Below are 17965 nucleotides of genomic sequence, written 5' to 3' on the forward strand. Positions count from 1 at the left end.
TCACCAAGTTCCTCAATTTGTTTTATGTTTCAATTTTACCACATTGCACAAATTTCCTCCCATACCCCCCACCCGCATCCTGTATGTTCATATGTATGTAATTTCTGATCCATTTGAAGATGATGCCCCATTAACTCTGAACACCTGAGGATGTACTTCCTAAAAGCAAAGACATTCTCCTACATAACCACAGTATAACACCACAATCAGGAAACTAACATTGATACAAACTACCATCTAATCCAAAAACCCCATTCAAATTTCACTGATTGTCCTAACGACATTGTTTATAGGCCCAGGATCCAGTCCAGGATTGTGTGCTGCATTTAGTTGTTTTGTCTTTTTAGTCTCCTTCAATCTGCAACAGTCCCTCAGTCTTTCCTTATCTTTCATAGTTTTGAAGAACACAGTCCAGTTACTTTGTAGGATATCCCTTGTGTTGGATTTGGCTGATGTTCCTTACAAGTGGATTCAGGTTATGCATCTTTGTCAGGAATGCGAGAGAAGTGGGACCGTGTTCTCAGTTCATCCCCACGAGAGGCACATGGGGTCGATTGCCCTCTTTCAGGGATGTTAACTTTTATCACTCAGTTAAGAAGATGCAGCCAAGTTTCTCCACTGTAAAATCAGTTAGTAAGTATTGTATACTCATCAATGAGTAAGTATTTGTGGGGAGACCCTTTGTTTCTCATCAAACTTTCACCCACAAGTTTTAGCACCTGTCGATGATTCTTGCCTAAATCATTTATTACTATGATAGGTGCCAAATGGAAATTTTCTAATTTCATCATTTTTTCTGTATTTATCAATTGGCATTCTAATGTAAGATAGTGCCTTCCCTTCTCCCCATTTATTTATTATATCTGTAGTAACTGATCCATTCCTATTTTATTCAATGAGTTACAATCTAATACTAAAATTATTTATTTTTATGCCTAAATTGTCCCAGACTTGGCCTGTGGGTGACCCTTCCAGCTATATGATGTATCCTTTTGACACTTTCCCATCATTCTTTGAGCACTCCCTTACTTTACAGCACAAGATGCTCTAGGCTCATCTAGTAATTCCTAGGCTGAGGAGTCCTGGTTCTTTTTAGTGGAAATTGGTAGTATTTAGAAGCCAAGATCTGGATGTTTGGTGTGCTGACTGCTATTGGGGCATCATTTTTTCTAGGACCTGTCAGTAGAAAGAGCTAGAAATATATGTACACACATACACACAGACAGACACATCTACATCTATTTATCTATATTAAAAACATGAATTCAAACTAGTTACCCTAATTCTGATCTAATACCACAGGGTTTATTCCCTTTCCATAAATTTAACTCCTTTCATTAACCATGAGAAATATGGCTCCCATTTTCCTCAATACATTATCTATTTTCTCAGTTCTTCTGCTTGCAATCACTCTTCTAACCATACAGGCCACCTTCTCTGCTCCACACTGACCAAACACACTGGTGGGCTGGCCAAATTCTAGCCTAAACTCCTGTGCTGTGCTGGCTGAATCCTCCATCAAGATCAAAAGGAAAGGGGAGAGGGAGGTCACATTCTATAGTTTTTTAAAGGATTGGATTTATTGAAGTTTGCCTTCATCGCACATTGAAATCAATTCCACAGTCATTCAGATACTTGTCACATAACCCAAAGATGTCTGTTTCAATAACAGAGCACTTTTAATGTTTCTAATAAAGTAATAGAGCCAGTATTTATGAAATTATTTCTACATTAATCTGAAAAACAGATTGTAATATGTGTGCATATATTCATTCATTCTGTTTTTGTTTTTTTGGTTTTTTATGAGGAAGATTAGCCCTGAGCTAAGATTCGCTGCCAATCCTCTTTTTGCGGAGGAAGACTGGCCGTGAGCCAACATCCATGCCCACCTTCCTCAACTTTCTATGTGGGACACCTACCACAGCATGGCTTGCCAAGCAATGCCATGTTCGCACCCGGGATCTGAACCGGCGAACCCCGGGCCACCGAAGTGGAACGTGCACACTTAACCACTGCGCCACCGGGCCAGCCCCTCATTCTGCATTTTTAAAGCTTTCTCATAAACTCTTTTCCTACTTTATATTCATGCTAACTTTGGGGAGATGACAAAGTAGAAATCCTTTGCCCTACTGATAAATTCAGAAACAAAATTTCAAAGAAGGTATGTCAGAGACCTGTTGTTTACCAAACCATTTTCCCTTTACCTCCAGGGTGCACAGCTTGACTACATTTCCCAGCCTCCCCTGCAGTCAGGTGTGGTCATATGACTGAGTTCTGGCCACTGGAATGTGGGCAGAATTGATGAACACCTATTACAGACCTGGCCCATAAAACCTGCCACACAATTCTGCATGCTCCCTGTCTCTTCCTCTATCTGCTGACTGAATACAGAGGACCCAGTAAAGGATTTCAAAGCCTGTAGCAGTTACAGAGCCCCAAGATGGACAGTGCTGGGTCCTGAATCACCCCGTGGAAGGCCATCAACCAAACATCTGCATTAAACTGTTATGTGAGTGAGATGTCAGCTACTATTGTGATGAGCCACTGAGACTTGGGGGTTATCAGTCACATCAGTTAGCGCATCCTAACTAATACAGAAAGTAAATGAATTGCCCAAGTTTACCCTTTAGAAGTCATGGAGCATAATGTTAAATGTGACCTTCTGATCCCTTCCTGAGGGCTCTTCCCATCAGATCAGACCAAGCAGCATGCTTTTAGTACCTCGGGACACCGTACCCCTATCTTTCAGAATCTTTCACCATGCTAAAAGTGACATTTTCCTCCTTTGCCCAAGTATAACACTAGCCCTCCCCCCTCACTTTTCTCCCTTCCCTTTTCCAAAGGGGACCATGACCCAGGTTTTCTCTTTCATGGGTTCATCTTCATCAGGTGAAAACACCTGACCTCTGGCAGAGGGAGACTTACCCACCCTGTAGAGGTGAAAGGAGACAGCCCTTAAATTTCCCACAAGTGGACTCTGTGATTTCTGTGGAGGTGGTGACAGGACCTGTAGTCTGGGGATGTGCCAAAATGCCTGGGGGGCAAGTTGATTTCTTCCACTGAACACACTTGGCCAGCAGCAGTGACTGGCACCTCCACGTCCTGCCTTTTTGTAGGCTGATAACTACTGGTTCAGCAAGTTAGCACAGTCCAAGCTGCTAGAAATTTGAGTCTTCCCAAAGAGGATGTTCCTCACCTTGCTCCCTCCAAGCAAGACAAGTTTTCAAGACTAGGAGAGTCAGAGAAGTCAGGTAAGGTGGGAGGGGAACAATGCAAGTATCTGAGGAAAAGGAAAACTCAGCCTGGAGATGTGGACACGACAGGCATCGGGAATTTTCCTAACATCACAGTCTAAATTTCAGAGTTAAGGTCGCGAAGTCCGATTTCCAGAGTTAGGCAAAGCCCCAACGTTTGCCTAACCTTCATTTCATAGGGAAATGTCTAACCCTCATTTCACAGAGAGGGAATCGAGGACCAGAGTGATTAAGAAGCATGTCCAAGGCCACAGACGTAGCCAGGGGTAGGACCAGAACCCAGACCTCTCAAGTCCCAGACCAGTGCTCTCTGCGCTTTTCTACTCTGCTTGCAGGTCTGATGGGAACCACTCAGCTCAATTGGAGTAGCAGATGTAATTAGGATACTAAGTACTGGAGAGTGTGTTCCCTGAGGACCCATCTCTCCATGACCTTGGCCAACCCCCAAGCCTCCCTGAAAGTCTTTCCCTGCTTCTGCAAGGAGCCAGCTCCCATCACCCACTAAGATCTGACACAAACGGCCTGTCCGGGATGAGTCTGTCAATTCCAAGGTGAAGCAGGCGTGGGAACATCTCCACTTAGAACTCCAGGGCGTCTGGGAAGGGAAAGTGTCTCCAGACTGGAAAGGCATGGAAATTTCCTTGAACCCAGAAGCATGCTTGGAATAGTATCAACTGCCGCATCGCCACTCCAGCCCGGCCTTGTTAGGGAGGCAAGCCACAATCAGGAGATAATTAGCTTGCTGTTATTTATTCCCCGTGCTAATCAGCAGCCCACTGCTTGCACAGTCGAGAGGGCTCCCGCCCCCAGAGCTGTGGGGGTTCTCGGGGACCTTTAGTTACCAGCCAGGAAACAAGTAGCAGAAGACAAAGGGCTGGGGAGAGGAAGAGAGGCAGGAGACCCGACTACAGGACCAGGTGCTGCAGGCTTCTGCCCAACGCACCAATCCCTGGGGAGAGGTGGCTTGGGTATCGCCAGGAGCCCCGGGCAGCGCTGCATTCCTCTTCGTTTTGTTCTTGGGTTTGAGCTCTGGTCGATAAAGGGCGGCTGGCATTCAGCTCCCTGTTCTGCCTCACTGCAGTCAAATTGCCTTTTTCCAAGCCGACTTTCAAAAAAAAGATGACATTTATCAAAGCCTGCTGAGTGGTGACCTTGGTGGGAGGGAGAGAGGGCGGGTGTACTGTCTGTGGAAGCAGGCAAAGAAAATGAGGAAAACCTGGAGGGATGGAAATGCTTTTAAACCTCAAAGTTGTTGCAATAATCATGGAGAGATGGCTCTGGGTTTGAGGACATGCTCAGCTGCACACTTTCCTGCCCACTTCCTCATCCTCACCACCAGTCTCACTGGTAGTCCCTGCCTTCCAGCCCAAAGAGCAGACTGAAGATACTCCATTCAAGTAACGGTCTCCGGGAAAGGTTCAGACCTGTGGCTTGATAACTTTGTGAAATGTAGATCCTTAGGATAAGTAGCAGTTCCAGAATTTCTATATAGGACAGGCTAAGAGGCTGCCATTTGGTTGGAAGATGGAGAGTGAGGGGAGCCAGAAGACTTGTCCTGAAGCTGTGTTTGCAGAGCAAGTACTTGGGTTTTTTTTTTTTTTAACATATATTGGACGTCTGTTTGGAGTGGTGTGGATAAAGCCCTCCTGAGCCATTTCTTGGCCCCACCACTGCACAGGATACCAGAGTTGGAAGAGAACTTATGGATCATGTGGTCAACCTCTGGCCCTACACAGGATTCCTCCACACATTTGCTCCCTTCTCTTCTCTGGCCTCCTAAGCCCTTTACACATGGACTCTTATATCACCTGTCACCATGCCTCAGTTTCCTCCACCAAACCATGGCACTTGAGAACAAGGACAGTTTCTTACGTGTCTACCTTTGTATTTCACTTTTCTACTCCTACACACTCACAGAATTTCTTGCTATATGTGAATGGAGATGTGTATGACAGAATGAATAAACAAACAAATGAAGAGACATCTGTGCAAAGTAGTCATCCAGTCCCCCTGCTTGAATGCTTCCTGTAATCAGGAGTTCATTACCTCAAGATGGAAAGGTCCATTATTGGACAGTTGAAATGTCAGAAGATGTTTCTGTAGGTGGAATGGAAATCTGCTTCTCCGACAATTCTATCCAGTAGAACAGGTCTTCCCTTTAGAGGCTCAGAAGAACAGAAGTCCTCAATCCAGGATTCCATGGATAAGCCTTAAGAGATCCCTGCCCCCAAGAAGTGTGTCTGCCCATGTGCCTAGGAAGACGGAATCCATTGGTTTCACAAAGCAGTCTGTATTACCAAGTTTTAGAGCCACACTTCATTTGTTTACTCCCTCTTCCTCCTGAAAATGCATACTAGACAAACCAAGATGCCTCAAAATGTTTACTTTTGTAGATCTTTCTCTCCTTATTTTTCCAAAGAAAGCAGATCCCCAAGTTGTTATGTATCTTGAACAAAACTAACTCTGCTACTCTAACCATAGATGATTGGATGGGATTAATTCACATGCTGAAGTTAGCTACATATAGGTGGGGCACACAGGAGGCCAGAGGATAGGGTTTGATAGGAGTTCTGCTCAAAAGGGTGCTCCATATTGCATGGTAGCAATTTGACTCATTCAAAGCCTCTTATTGGGGAAGTAAACATCCGACTGTACCCACAGTGGATAACTTTTAGTGGTGGGTAACTTTCAGGTTGAAGCCTCTTTCTGCCATTTCAACCACTGTTTCAATTCTCCAAGTCTTGGAAGCACTGGGACCACAGTGACTACAGCTAATAAGGCAACTTCCCAGCTACATTAAACCTCTGTGGGATCCTGCAATAAACCTCTCTTCCTGAAACCTATTAGGTATGACTCTTCTTTGCAGTTCCAAAGATTCTGACTAATACACAACGCTTCAGCTTTCAGAAGTTGTTATTATGACTTCCTCCCAAAGTAAAAGGTCCTCATTGCGAAGTCATCCCTCATACATGAGCTACCAAAGTATTCACATACCTTTTCAGTCCACAAAAATCCTACAGTGGTGCTTCTCAAATTTGGCGGAACAAAGAATCACTTGGCTTCACCTTAAATACAGACTCCCAAGCCCCCATCTCCAGAGGTTCTAAGCAAGTCTGGGGCGGGCCTTGAAATCCTCTTTCCAAACAAGTTCCTTGGAGATTCTGATGTAGGCATTCTGAGGCCCACACAAGGAGAACTCCGGCCTAAAGGATAGAGTTTCACGACTGCCCTGATTAACAAAATGCTTCCCAGACTCCTCCCATGAAGATTCTGATTCAGTGGAGCAGGACTTTGGAATTTGCACTTTAATAGGGCAGGTATCCTAACCTCCATTTTATATGGGAGAAAATTGAGGCCCAGAGTAACTCACCCACTGTCATACAGCTAGTTGATGACAGGGGTGAGACTAGGATCCAGCTCTCTTGACTCTCAGTCCAAGGCTCTTTCTACTGGGCCACAAAGGCCATACCACCTACATAGAGTCCTGCACATAACAGGCAATTGGTAGATGTTTGTTAAATTGAATAGAATCCCATACTTACTTTCTAGGTCCTAAAGGGAAGAAACTATTTCTAAAGCATATTTACATCCCACTCCACCCAGCCTCACCCCAAGGCATATAACATGGTGGTCTGCCCCAGGGGTTCAACAGATGTTTGTGAGAGAATGCACTGTGATATGATTAGTGGACTGTGTACAGCTCCATCAACTACCTCTGGCTGTGCTCCAGACTGTAAAGGAGCTATCCAGAACTGAACTTGATACTCCAGCTATGGTCTGACCCAAACCGAGTACAGCAGGAGCTCCTTTGCCCATGGTTTTAAAGGAACTGCCTGTTCTGAGGAGCTGGACCTTGCCCTTCCTATTGGTCTGGTGTGTGCCCTCATGGAACAAATAGGAACTGACTGACCCTGGGCCCTCCTTGCTCTTTCAGCCTCTACTGTGGCTTCCTCATCCAAGCCTCCCATTCGTCAACACTTAGAACTCTTCTACGCCCACAACCTGGGCCTGGAACCCCTGGAGAGCGTAGGCCAAAGATCACAGCTCCCGCAGTTCTGTGGGCCTCACTGTCCCTGGAAATGTTATGGTGCATTGAAAAGACCCCTGAAGAGCCCACTCCTAACTCCCCGCACTGATAGAGTGCCTATTGCATGTTAGAGACTCAGTTAGGTACATAAACTCATTAAATCAGCACAATACTCAGATTAGGTGGGTATCTTTATTATGCCCATTTTACTAGTTAAGTAACTGGCTACAGTCACACAGTGAGTGGCAGAGCCGAGATTTGATCCCAAAAAGCCTGACTCCAAAAACTACAGTCTTAAATACAAAACTACACTCCCTCTCCAAGTTACCTCAGCTCTCCCATGAACCAGCTTGTGAACTTGACTGCTAAAGTATCTTCCAGCACTGGTGGCCTAAACTCCTCTCATTATAGGTAAGGGCCACACCAGCCAACATTACGATTAGCCTGGGAATCGGCTCAGAACAGTGTAAGTGGTTGAAAGGTAGAAACTTCAAACATAAATGAATAGGTAAAGACTCAAAAAGTATGATTAGGGGAAAAAGATCTATTAACACAAAGAGTTAGTCAAATGGCCTTAGATCCTTAACTATAAGCTTGACATTCAGTTTAACTATAATCCCCCCCCCCAAATCATAGAAGCTCTGACTTCCTAAACTGGAATATTAACTTTCCAAATACAATACAAACAAGCCAAGGATTCACATGACGTGAAAATTAGTTGAAGGGCTGGCCTGGTGGCGTAGTGGTTAAGTTTGCACATTCTGCTGTGGCCTGGGGTTCATCGGTTTGGATTCCAGACACGGACCTACGCACCGCTTCTCAGGCCATGCTGTGGCAGGCGTCCCACATATAAAGTAGAGGAAGATGGTCACAGATGTCAGCTCAGGGCTAATCTTCTTAGAAAAAAAAAAGAAGAAGAAAATTAGCTGAGAAGTCTTACATTAGCTAGAATTTAATTTTAGACATAAAGCTTTTAGAAATCAAGAAAGAGGGTTGCATGTACAGGAAAGAAAATATTTTCAGACTTACAACAAAACTTTTATTCCTCAGTTTACTTTATTTATTTATTTATTTATTTATTTATTTATTTTCTGAGGAAGATCAGCCCTGAGCCAACATCTGCTGCCAATCCTCCTCTCTTTGCTGAGGAAGACTGGCCCCGAGCTAACATCTGTGCCCATCTTCCTCTACTTTACATGTGGGATGCCTACCACAGCATGGCTTGCCAAGCGGTGCCACGTCCACACCTGGGATCCGAACCAGCAAACCCGGGCCACCAAAGCGGAACGTACACACTTAACCGCTGCGCTACTGGGGCAGCCCCGACAAAACTTCTTAATGAAAAAAATACCAAACTTCTTTTGGAGGGCCTCTTGGTCATCCAGGCTCACAGGGCAGGAGCTCCAGGATAGTCTTATTTGTAACAATGCCTGGGAACCAAAGTCTTCCATCTCTGGGATGTCTACTCAGCAGCAGGCTGACTGAGGTGGTGAACCCCACTGCTAAAGACCGAAATAATATTTTGAACTGTGAATTGATTTGTCAGCCATATTTAAAAGACACATCTATCTCATGATTCACTGCAGGACTGTTTTGAGATGTCCATTTGTGGGTGTCAAAAGCCAAGAAAGTATTCATGATTTAGTCACCAGGAATAACCACCTCCAGGGAAGCAGAACAACCCTGACCAAGAGCGTGAGCTGTAGACTGAACAAGGTATCTTCAGATTTACTTTACAAACCCAAGAGCCCAGGACACTGAAAGGTGGCTAGCGTACCCCTCCATCCTCACCAGTGATTCCTCTTCTGCCCTAGTTAGTTTCTCCATCGTTGTGGTTTCTGCAGATCAAGTGGAGCTACCAGGACGTGTGCAGGGTTGAGGTGCAAAATGCTAAGGAGTAGCAAAATGGACGTCAGAGGTCAGCTGTCCAATAAGAAGAAATACTTTTCTCTTGCACAGTAATAATGGGTGAGCACGCTAAGAGGCAAGTTAAAAAGTTAAAAGGGTCAGTGAAATGAGTGACAGCTTATGGAGGTGGGGGCAGGGGGTTGGCAACAGGAATCCTCCAGACTGAGCAACCTTCAGGGACAAACCAAAAATGGAAACATAGGTGACATATAAAGGACTCAACTCAATGGTAAGGGCTGAAATTGAAGCCCTTTAAGCAATACTTAACAAAGGACTCATCTTTTTTGCTACCCCTCCCAGAAATAGCCTTATTTTAGAGCCCCCTCTTTTTTGGAGCTACACCAAGAACTACAAAAACTGTGCTCATATTAGTCACACCACTGGGGTTCTCCACAAAATGCAAGAATATTTAAAATTTTTAAAAATCTTTTTAAATTTAAATTTTTATTTAAAATTTGTAAATATTTTTAAATTGTAAAAGATAGTTAGGCCAGAGAGGGAGCGCTTGGAAGTAGGAGTGAATATTCCAAATAGGCAGTACCCTAGAACATGCAAACAAGGCAGATAGTTATGTAATCTGTGCATATGTTGACATCAAGATCTGGGGGGGTCTCCTAACTCTCATGAAGAAAACTAGGATTTTTAATTTATTTTATTTTTGAGGAAGATTAGCCCTGAGCTAACATCTGTGCCCATCTTCCTCTACTTTATATGTGGGACACCTGCCACAGCTGGCTTGATAAGCAGTGCAGACATCTGCACCTGGGATCCGAACTGGTAAACCCTGGGCCACCGAAGCAGAACATGTGACCTTAACCACTGCACCAGTGGGCCGGCCCCAAAAACTACAATTTTTTTTAAAGATAATACTTACAAATGATAAGCACTTTCACAACTGTTAGCTCATTAGAGCCCCAAGGTAATCCAATGAAGTAAGCCCACGTGGTATCATCATTTCCATTTTACAGATAATGGAGTACGATTTAGTAGAACAAAGTGAAATAACAAAAGTCACGCAGCTGTGACTGTCCAAGACCAAACCCTATGTTCCATCCTTACTCCTACACCAGGCATTGAGACGAACATATAATAAATGTTAATGTAATGCAATTATTAATGAATGAATTAATTCAACAAACATATTTCTACGCCTATTAGGAACCAAAACCAGGGCAAATCCCTGTTCTCAAGCTTACAGTCTGATAGGGAAGTAGATACGTAAACAGACAAAATAGTAGATGAAAAGTTATATAAGGACGTATATATCAGGTGAAACGGAATCACAAAAAGGAACACCTAAAGTGTGCGTAGACTAGACCACATTGTCCCGAAGAAGGGTGGCCGGTCACACGGAGGCTTTAAAAAGGAGGCAAAAGGTAAGCTTCTTAATAGGATGTCTTCCATCAGTCTTCTCCAGCTCTGATTCCTATGGACAGTACTAGCTATTAAGAAAGAAAACAATACTTCTAGTATTGAGAAAAGCAATTTATCCAGTCTCATAACCTTGTAGACAGATCCAACCTCTTTTGCTCAAATGCTGAGCTGACCAAACAACCTTCCGAATTGTATTCAGGAACACTAGTTGATCCATGCCAGCAAAAATAACCTGTTGCTATTTATCCCGCCAAGGTCCTCTTTTTGTTGTGAATTAATAGTTCTGGTCTGGAAAGCAGCTGTGGGAGAGACATCATAAGTCAATTCTCTACACCAGTGCCATCCAATGGAATTTTCTGTAATTATGTTCAATAGGGTTCACAATAGGCTATTTGAAATGTGGCTAGGGAAACTAAGGAAGTGATTTATAATGTTATTTAATTTTAATTAATTTAAATAGCCACATGTAGCTATTGGGTACCAATTTGGACAGCAAAGCTTTAGACCCTTGCTACTCAAAGTATGGCCCATGGATCCGTAGTGTCTGCATCACCTTACTGCCTTGTTAGAAATGCACAATCTCAGGCCCCACCCTAGACCTACTGATTCAGAATCTGCAGGTTAACAAGATCCCTGGGTGATCTGTATGCACATTAAAATTTGAAAATGGCATGGTTACTTCTGGATGACCTGGAAAAAAAGGGATTAACTGAATACCATATCTGTGGTGACTGCTCCAAACTGCAGACCCCCATACTTGAGACTGGAGTCCAGCATAAGGGATCTTCTTCTTTCTTTGTATCTGTCTCTCCTCCATTCCTTAAATGTGGCAGAAAGGGGAAAGGGAGAGAAAGCAAAGTCTGGAACACCAGGTCTAAGGAAGGTTAGTAAGGGATATGGGGATTGGGGTGGGGGGCGGTTGGAAGAGTATGTGTTTATCAGGGATACTTGTACAAAATAAAATGATGGAATTTCCTTGTAATTATTGACTACAGATGATGGGTATATGGGAGTTCATTGTACTATCTTCTCTACTTTTGTGTATGTTTGAAATTTTTCAAAATTAAAAAACAGATGTGATCTCAGAGACAATGTGTGTGATAGCCAGCCTCCAAGATGGCCCCCAATGATCCTTTCCTCCTGGTATTCATGCCTTTGTGTAGTCTCCTTCCATACTGAATCAGGCCTGTCCATGTGACCAAAGTGGAGGTGATGGGTGTGACCTTGGAGAGCTAGGTCATTGTGACTCTACCTTGCTTTCTCTTGGATCTCTTGCTCTGAGGGAAGTCAGCTACCATGCTATGAGGACATTCAGGCAGTCTTGTGGAGAGGCATTTATGGAGAGAAGCCAAGGCCTCCTGCCAACAGCCAGCCACAGGAGTGAGCTACGTAAGTGAGCCTCTGTGGAAATTGATTCTCTGGCCCCAGTCAAGCCTTCCAATGACTGTAGCTCCATCTGACATATGATTGCAACTGCATGAAAGACCTCCAAGCCAGAACTGCCTGCCAAGCCACCCTCAAATCTCTGACCGACAGAAACTGTAAAAGCCAATAAATGTACATTGTTGAACGAAGCCACTCAGTTTGGGGGTTATTTGTTATGCAGCAATAGAGAACTGAGGCAATGTCATTTAAGGATTTCCCACTCCCTGAATACTCTCCCCACCTTATCACTGATGCCTGAAATGAACAGGAAAGAAAGACCTTTTCACACTACACATAAGGTTAACATGCTAATATCCCTTGAAGAGATAATACACTTAAATTCATGGTAAAACATATGTGACAGATATAAATTCTTTCTTTTTAAAACTCTTAGCAAGCTAATGTATTGAGACATTAATTTCAGTCTTGCTCTTGCTGTTGTAAGAGACTACAAGGAATAAAAAGGTAATTTCTCCCTCTGGGTCTGCCATCCCAAGAATAGCTGAAGTCTTGAATTATAAGGTCTAGGCTCTTCTTTCATCCCCCTCTCCCCATGCCCAACCCCCAACACCTCATACTGTTAACAGCTTCTTGGTGTTTCAAGGGTCACCCTAAAGAAGACACCCTCCCTTCATCTTGAGGATTAGGTAATAGAGAAACTATGCTGGAACTGCTCCAGAAGGGGAGGGCAAAAAGTACTGGTGCAGGAAGAGGGCAAGTGGCCAGGCCTAAGGCATGAATGAAACCTTCCACCGGGCTAGGGAGGGTTTTGGCTTTTCCAGGAATGGAAACCTGTCCCTTGCTGGTACGCAGTCCCTGCGTGCGTGTCAGGGGCGGAGTGGGGACTGGGGCATGGGATGCCCGAGGAAGAGGGCTCCCGCGGCCTGGGCATGCACTAACCCCCCTCCTACCCCCACTCCTGCCCCTCTGGCTTGCAGGCTGTGGAACTGTACTCCTCAGTGGTACCCCAAGGGTCATGGAATAGTAACATCAAGACTGAAAAAAAGGCTCTTCCCCAAATCGTTCCCCAAATTTTTGGGACTTCACAACCATAGACAGAGGGGAGGGGGAACCCCAGAACGTGACCAATGAACTTCTCGCCAACACTGACGGGCGGGAGCGGAGCCAGATTTCTTTAATTTGTAAAATTACAAGACATGCGACTCTTCTTGCCCGAGTGAGTTGCAACGAATTCACTTTAGGTAGACCTATCTTTCCTGAGAGCGGTTGTGGGTGGGGACGGAACTATTAAGCAGATGGAAGAGGTGTGGGCAGGAACTGAGGGGCCAGAGCAACCCGCCCACCCTCGCCCCCAGGCAGCTTTCCTCACCAGGTCCGGGTCCCCAACACGTTGAGAGAATGACCCCGCGGGCGGCCGCCCGTCCGGCTCCGACACAAACACACGCACGTGCGCCCCGCCCCCGCCGCGCGCACGCGCCCTGAGGCTCCGGCGGCGGGGACGGGCGCGCGCGCGGTGCTCGCTGCCCCCACGCCGCTCCCTCCGCTCGGATCGCGGTGCCTCCTGCTCCCCACATCGCTCCACGCCGGACCCGCGGACCCGGAGGCAGCGGCCGAGGTCGGTGGGCTCCGGCGGGCGCAGCGGTCGAGGCGGCAGCGCGGGGAAGGCGAGCGGAGCCCGGCAAGTCCCCGGGAGGCGATGTCGCCGAGCGCGGGCCCCTGCGTAAGGCGGGCGCCGCGACAGGCCGGCCAGTGAGGCGCCGCCGGGGAGGCCGCGACGGAGCTCCCGGACCCGCCATGGGCTGAGACACGTCCTCGCCAAGCAGGTGCAGTGACTAGAGGTCCCGGGGGGAGCACGCCCAGACAGGCCCCGGGGACCCTCATCCCGTCAGGACGCGCCCTACCTAGCCAGTGCCCTGTTGACCTTCCCTCTGCTCCTCCTCAAAGGCCCTGCTGACCCCGCCTCCAAACCCCGCCCATGCAACCCCTGTGATCCCAACAGTCCCTGACATCTGGGCATACCCCATCCCACACTCCTGTGACCCCAGCCCACTAGGCCCTTGTGTCCATCTCCTCTTTGTGCCCCAGTATTTTGAGCCCACCGCCTGCATAGTGCCTGGGAACTACCCAGCATCTCTACCTTTCTTTTCTAGCGCAATGGGGGCTGGGGGTGGGATGGGGGGTGAGAGGAAAGAGGGAGAGTGTGTCCTTCCCCTCAGAGGCCCTGGTAACCACAAACCCATCCTCTCTCCCTTATGCCTGTAGTGAAAGTGACCCTTCTTTACCCCACCAGAACATGCCTGGGTGACTCCCTCCCAGATCTTCCTTGAGGCCTTCCTCGCTCTCCCCAGTGACACTATGCAACCCCCGGGTGACCTGCGAGGCCTCTGGCTCCTGCTGCTGTCCTTTTTCCTGCTCCTCTTTGAGGTGGCCAGAGCTGGCCGTCCCTTGGTTAGCTGTCCTGCCGCCTGCCTGTGCGCCAGCAACATCCTCAGCTGCTCCAAGCAGCAGCTGCCCAACGTGCCCCACTCCTTGCCCAGCTATACCGCACTACTGGACCTCAGCCACAACAACCTGAGCCGCCTGCGGGCCGAGTGGACCCCCACGCGCCTGACCCACCTGCACTCCCTGCTGCTGAGCCACAACCACCTGAACTTCATCTCCTCTGAGGCCTTTTCCCCGGTACCCAACCTGCGCTACCTGGACCTCTCCTCCAACCAGCTGCGGACACTGGACGAGTTCCTGTTCAGTGAACTGCAAGCACTGGAGGTGCTGCTGCTCTACAATAACCACATTATGGCAGTGGACCGCTCCGCCTTCGATGACATGGCCCAGCTGCAGAAACTCTACTTGAGCCAGAACCAGATCTCCCGCTTCCCTCTGGAACTGGTCAAGGAAGGAGCCAAGCTACCCAAACTCACGCTCCTGGACCTCTCCTCCAACAAGCTAAAGAACTTACCACTGCCCGACCTGCAGAAGCTGCCCGCGTGGATCAAGAATGGGCTGTACCTACATAACAACCCCCTGCACTGCGACTGTGAGCTTTACCAGCTCTTTTCACACTGGCAGTACCGGCAGCTGAGCTCTGTGATGGACTTTCAGGAGGATCTGTACTGCATGAGCTCCAAGAAACTGCACAATGTCTTCAACCTGAGTTTCCTCAACTGCAGTGAGTACAAGGAACGTGCCTGGGAGGCCCACCTGGGTGACCCCTTGACCATCAAGTGTGACACCAAGCAGCAGGGGATGACCAAGGTATGGGTGACACCAAACAATGAACGGGTGCTAGGTGAGGTGGCCAACAGCACAGTGACAGTGTCCAAGGATGGCAGTCTTCATTTCGAGCATGTGCAGGTTGAGGACGGGGGGGTGTATACCTGCTACGCTATGGGGGAGGCTTTCAACGAGACACTGTCTGTGGAGTTGAAAGTGTACAATTTCACCTCGCATGGACACCATGACACCCTCAACACAGCCTATACCACCCTAGTGGGCTGTATCCTCAGTGTGGTCCTGGTCCTCATATACCTGTACCTCACTCCTTGCCGCTGCTGGTGTCGGGGTGTTGAGAAGCCTTCTAGCCATCAAGGAGACAGCCTGAGCTCTTCCATGCTTAGTACCACACCCAACCACGATCCTATGGCTGGAGGGGACAAGGATGATGGTTTTGATCGGCGGGTAGCCTTCCTGGAACCTGCTGGACCCGGGCAGGGTCAAAACGGCAAGCTGAAGCCAGGCAACACCCTGCCGGTGCCTGAGGCAACAGGCAAGGGCCAGCGGAGGATGTCAGATCCGGAATCGGTCAGCTCGGTCTTCTCTGATACGCCCATTGTGGTGTGAGCAGGATGGGTTGGTGGGGAGATTCTGCCCCAGGCGAGGTAATGCACCCCTGAAGGATATGAGGGGATGGAAGAGAGGGCTGGCTGCCCAAGGGAGTAGGTTCCCCCTGACCTCAAAGGGAATTGGTCATGGGTACAATAGCAGGCAAGATCCCAACCAGGGTGTGGCTGCCACGATTTTCAAATATGGATGTATTAATCCTCAGGCAAATGCTACACCCCTACCCAAAGCCCTGGCAGTTCTCAATGTGGTGGAGGAAGAGGAGTGTGTCAGCTGGTTGGGAATGAGGAAGGGGCGGTGAAAGAGCAGATTCCCTAAACTTTTTCAAGGTCATCCCTAGCTCCTTAAGAGAAAATCATCTGGGAAAAAAAAAATCATTTTTTTCTCTCTCTGCTCACCCACACCTGGGGTGTTGTGTGTGTTGGCGGGGGGAGCTTCCACGGGAGCCACATTGGGGAAAAGCTGTAGTAACTTCTTTGGCCAGGAAATCACACTTCACAGCTGGGAAAATTGGAAATCTTTGGAAAAAGGAGTCAGGAAAAGGCTGAGATCTCAATCAGTAACACTGCCCAAAGCTGTTGTGAGACTTCCCACGAATGCCTTCCTCCTTCCCAATGAGCCCTGGGTGGATGGATCTTCGCAGGAGCCTGGCCTGTTGCCTGTCACATAGGCAACAACGTGAGATATGGTATCTGGGCCTTGTCCTGGGACCAGTGGCACAGAGGGGTGCAGCATGAACTGAGGGGTCCGTGTCACAGCATAGGTGCCAGCACAAAACTTGTGGATGGGGGATAAAGTCCAGATTGGCTAATTCCCTGGTTGGTGAAACCCTTGGTCAGCATTTGATTCCCAGCACCTGTGTGTCAGACCAGGGTGGTGGCTGCTGAAGCAGAGTTTTTATGGATGCCTGCCACAGATATGGGGTGTGGGGCCACTTCAGACTATAGGAGGAGGAGGATGAATCAGCCTCTATTATGTAGCGTCCAGCTGGACCTACCTGATCCTCCATGTATTCCATCTCTTTATTCAGACTCCTGCTGGGAGCCGTGGCTACATCATTTGATCGGCTGTTTGACAGGGTCCAGCCGATTAACGCCGAGGGGTGCAGGGCCGCCCCTTGGTGAAGAATAACCGGCCAGCCCCTCACATAGTTCTGAAACCTGTGCTGCTTCTAATTGCCCTTCATTCCTTTTCCTTTCTTAACCTCCAGTTTTCACTCCTTTGGGTGGCTGCTTGGGAGGCACTACCTCCCGGGAAAATTAGATACAGTAAGAGAATGTGACCACCTGCAGGTAACTTTCAAGATATTTTTCAGTTAATTATTGGAGGAGCACACAGTCCCATGTGAGACAATCAGAAAGGAATCCTGCCCAGATAAGATGTCGAATTAGGTTTATGGCCTCCATCTGGTTAATGTTTCCTTCTCCCTCCAGTTCTTTGTCTAAATATACATATGCATCGTCCTTCTAAGTTTGCTGGTTAATTGGATGATCAAGAAGTATCTATATATTATTCTTGACCTTCTGCTTTCTGTTAAAATGTTATAGAGGTTTTCTCCTAAAAGCAATAAATAATAAATAATTGGTGAGTAGAAGGGCCGAGGGGTGCAAGAATGCCCCTCGGTGAAGGATGGCCGGCCAACACCCCCGATATTTTCTGAATTATATGCATGCTTTCTATCAAGGTTATGTGTATACTTATTTCTCTTTTTTATTCTTGAAGATTTATAGTTTAGCTTAGCTTTTCAGCCCTTTACTTTACTAACAATATGATACTTTCTCCGGCAGTGTACTTAAGGGACCGTTAGCTCTACAATCTAAAAGACAAAGGAATGCTTCCACCCCCTAAAGGGCGCGAAAAAGTAAAGATGTTTAACTGCCCGCTGAGAATGCAGATAGCCCTGGGGATAAGACACCCTGGAGTCACCTTTTGTTCCCATTAACCATCTACACTAATGGCGTAAATGATTGAGGGAGGCAGGGATGGCTCCACCAGGATGTAACCAGACGGGCTGCTGCCCTGTCCGGAGGCCTGGACCTTCTCTCTTTGATTTAACTTTACCATGAATTACAACAGACGCCTAGGTACCTATCTCCTTTAGCTTAGAGACAACAAACACTAGTTAATTGCAGAGAAGACGATCATTAACCTTATGCTCTATAGAATGGAATGCTAATAA

General features: G+C 47.2%; 2 protein-coding genes across 10 annotated transcripts; one reads left to right on the top strand and one right to left on the bottom strand.

The window, feature by feature from the left end:
• Positions 1-7454: 7454 nt before the first annotated feature.
• Positions 7455-13881, bottom strand: LOC103553054 (uncharacterized). Of its 9 annotated transcripts, none has more exons than XM_070608113.1 (4): positions 13319-13881; positions 11281-11382; positions 9073-9171; positions 7455-8174 (listed from the first exon to the last, which is right to left on the bottom strand). In XM_070608113.1, exons 1-3 carry the CDS (start codon positions 13828-13830, stop codon positions 9096-9098), a joined length of 690 nt encoding a protein of 229 aa, XP_070464214.1. In that variant the 5' UTR covers positions 13831-13881; the 3' UTR covers positions 7455-8174; positions 9073-9095. The 9 variants fall into 9 exon arrangements, with proteins under 9 accessions (XP_070464214.1, XP_070464213.1, XP_070464215.1 ...); XM_070608112.1 differs by having other exon boundaries at positions 7455-8177; XM_070608114.1 differs by having other exon boundaries at positions 9059-9171.
• Positions 13632-16608, top strand: AMIGO1 (adhesion molecule with Ig like domain 1). Its single transcript, XM_070608111.1, has 2 exons — positions 13632-13772; positions 14240-16608. The coding sequence occupies exon 2, from the start codon at positions 14305-14307 to the stop codon at positions 15784-15786; it is 1482 nt and encodes a 493-aa protein (XP_070464212.1). The 5' UTR covers positions 13632-13772; positions 14240-14304; the 3' UTR covers positions 15787-16608.
• The last annotated feature ends 1357 nt before the right edge of the window (positions 16609-17965 follow it).

This window comes from Equus przewalskii, unplaced genomic scaffold (assembly GCF_037783145.1).
Source record: "Equus przewalskii isolate Varuska unplaced genomic scaffold, EquPr2 ChrUn-13, whole genome shotgun sequence".
Classification (NCBI taxonomy): Eukaryota; Metazoa; Chordata; class Mammalia; order Perissodactyla; family Equidae; genus Equus; species Equus przewalskii.

Coding starts and splice junctions, on each gene's coding strand:
- LOC103553054 (XM_070608113.1), bottom strand. CDS start 13,830: ATGAGGGTCCCCGGGGCCTGTCTGGGCGTGCTCCCCCCGGGACCTCTA. Junction 11,383..13,318: donor GTGTTGGGGACCCGGACCTG/GTGAGGAAAGCT, acceptor GCCACATTTAAG/GAATGGAGGAGAGACAGATA. Junction 9,172..11,280: donor GAGCAGTCACCACAGATATG/GTATTCAGTTAA, acceptor GCTACTCCTTAG/CATTTTGCACCTCAACCCTG.
- AMIGO1 (XM_070608111.1), top strand. CDS start 14,305: ATGCAACCCCCGGGTGACCTGCGAGGCCTCTGGCTCCTGCTGCTGTCC.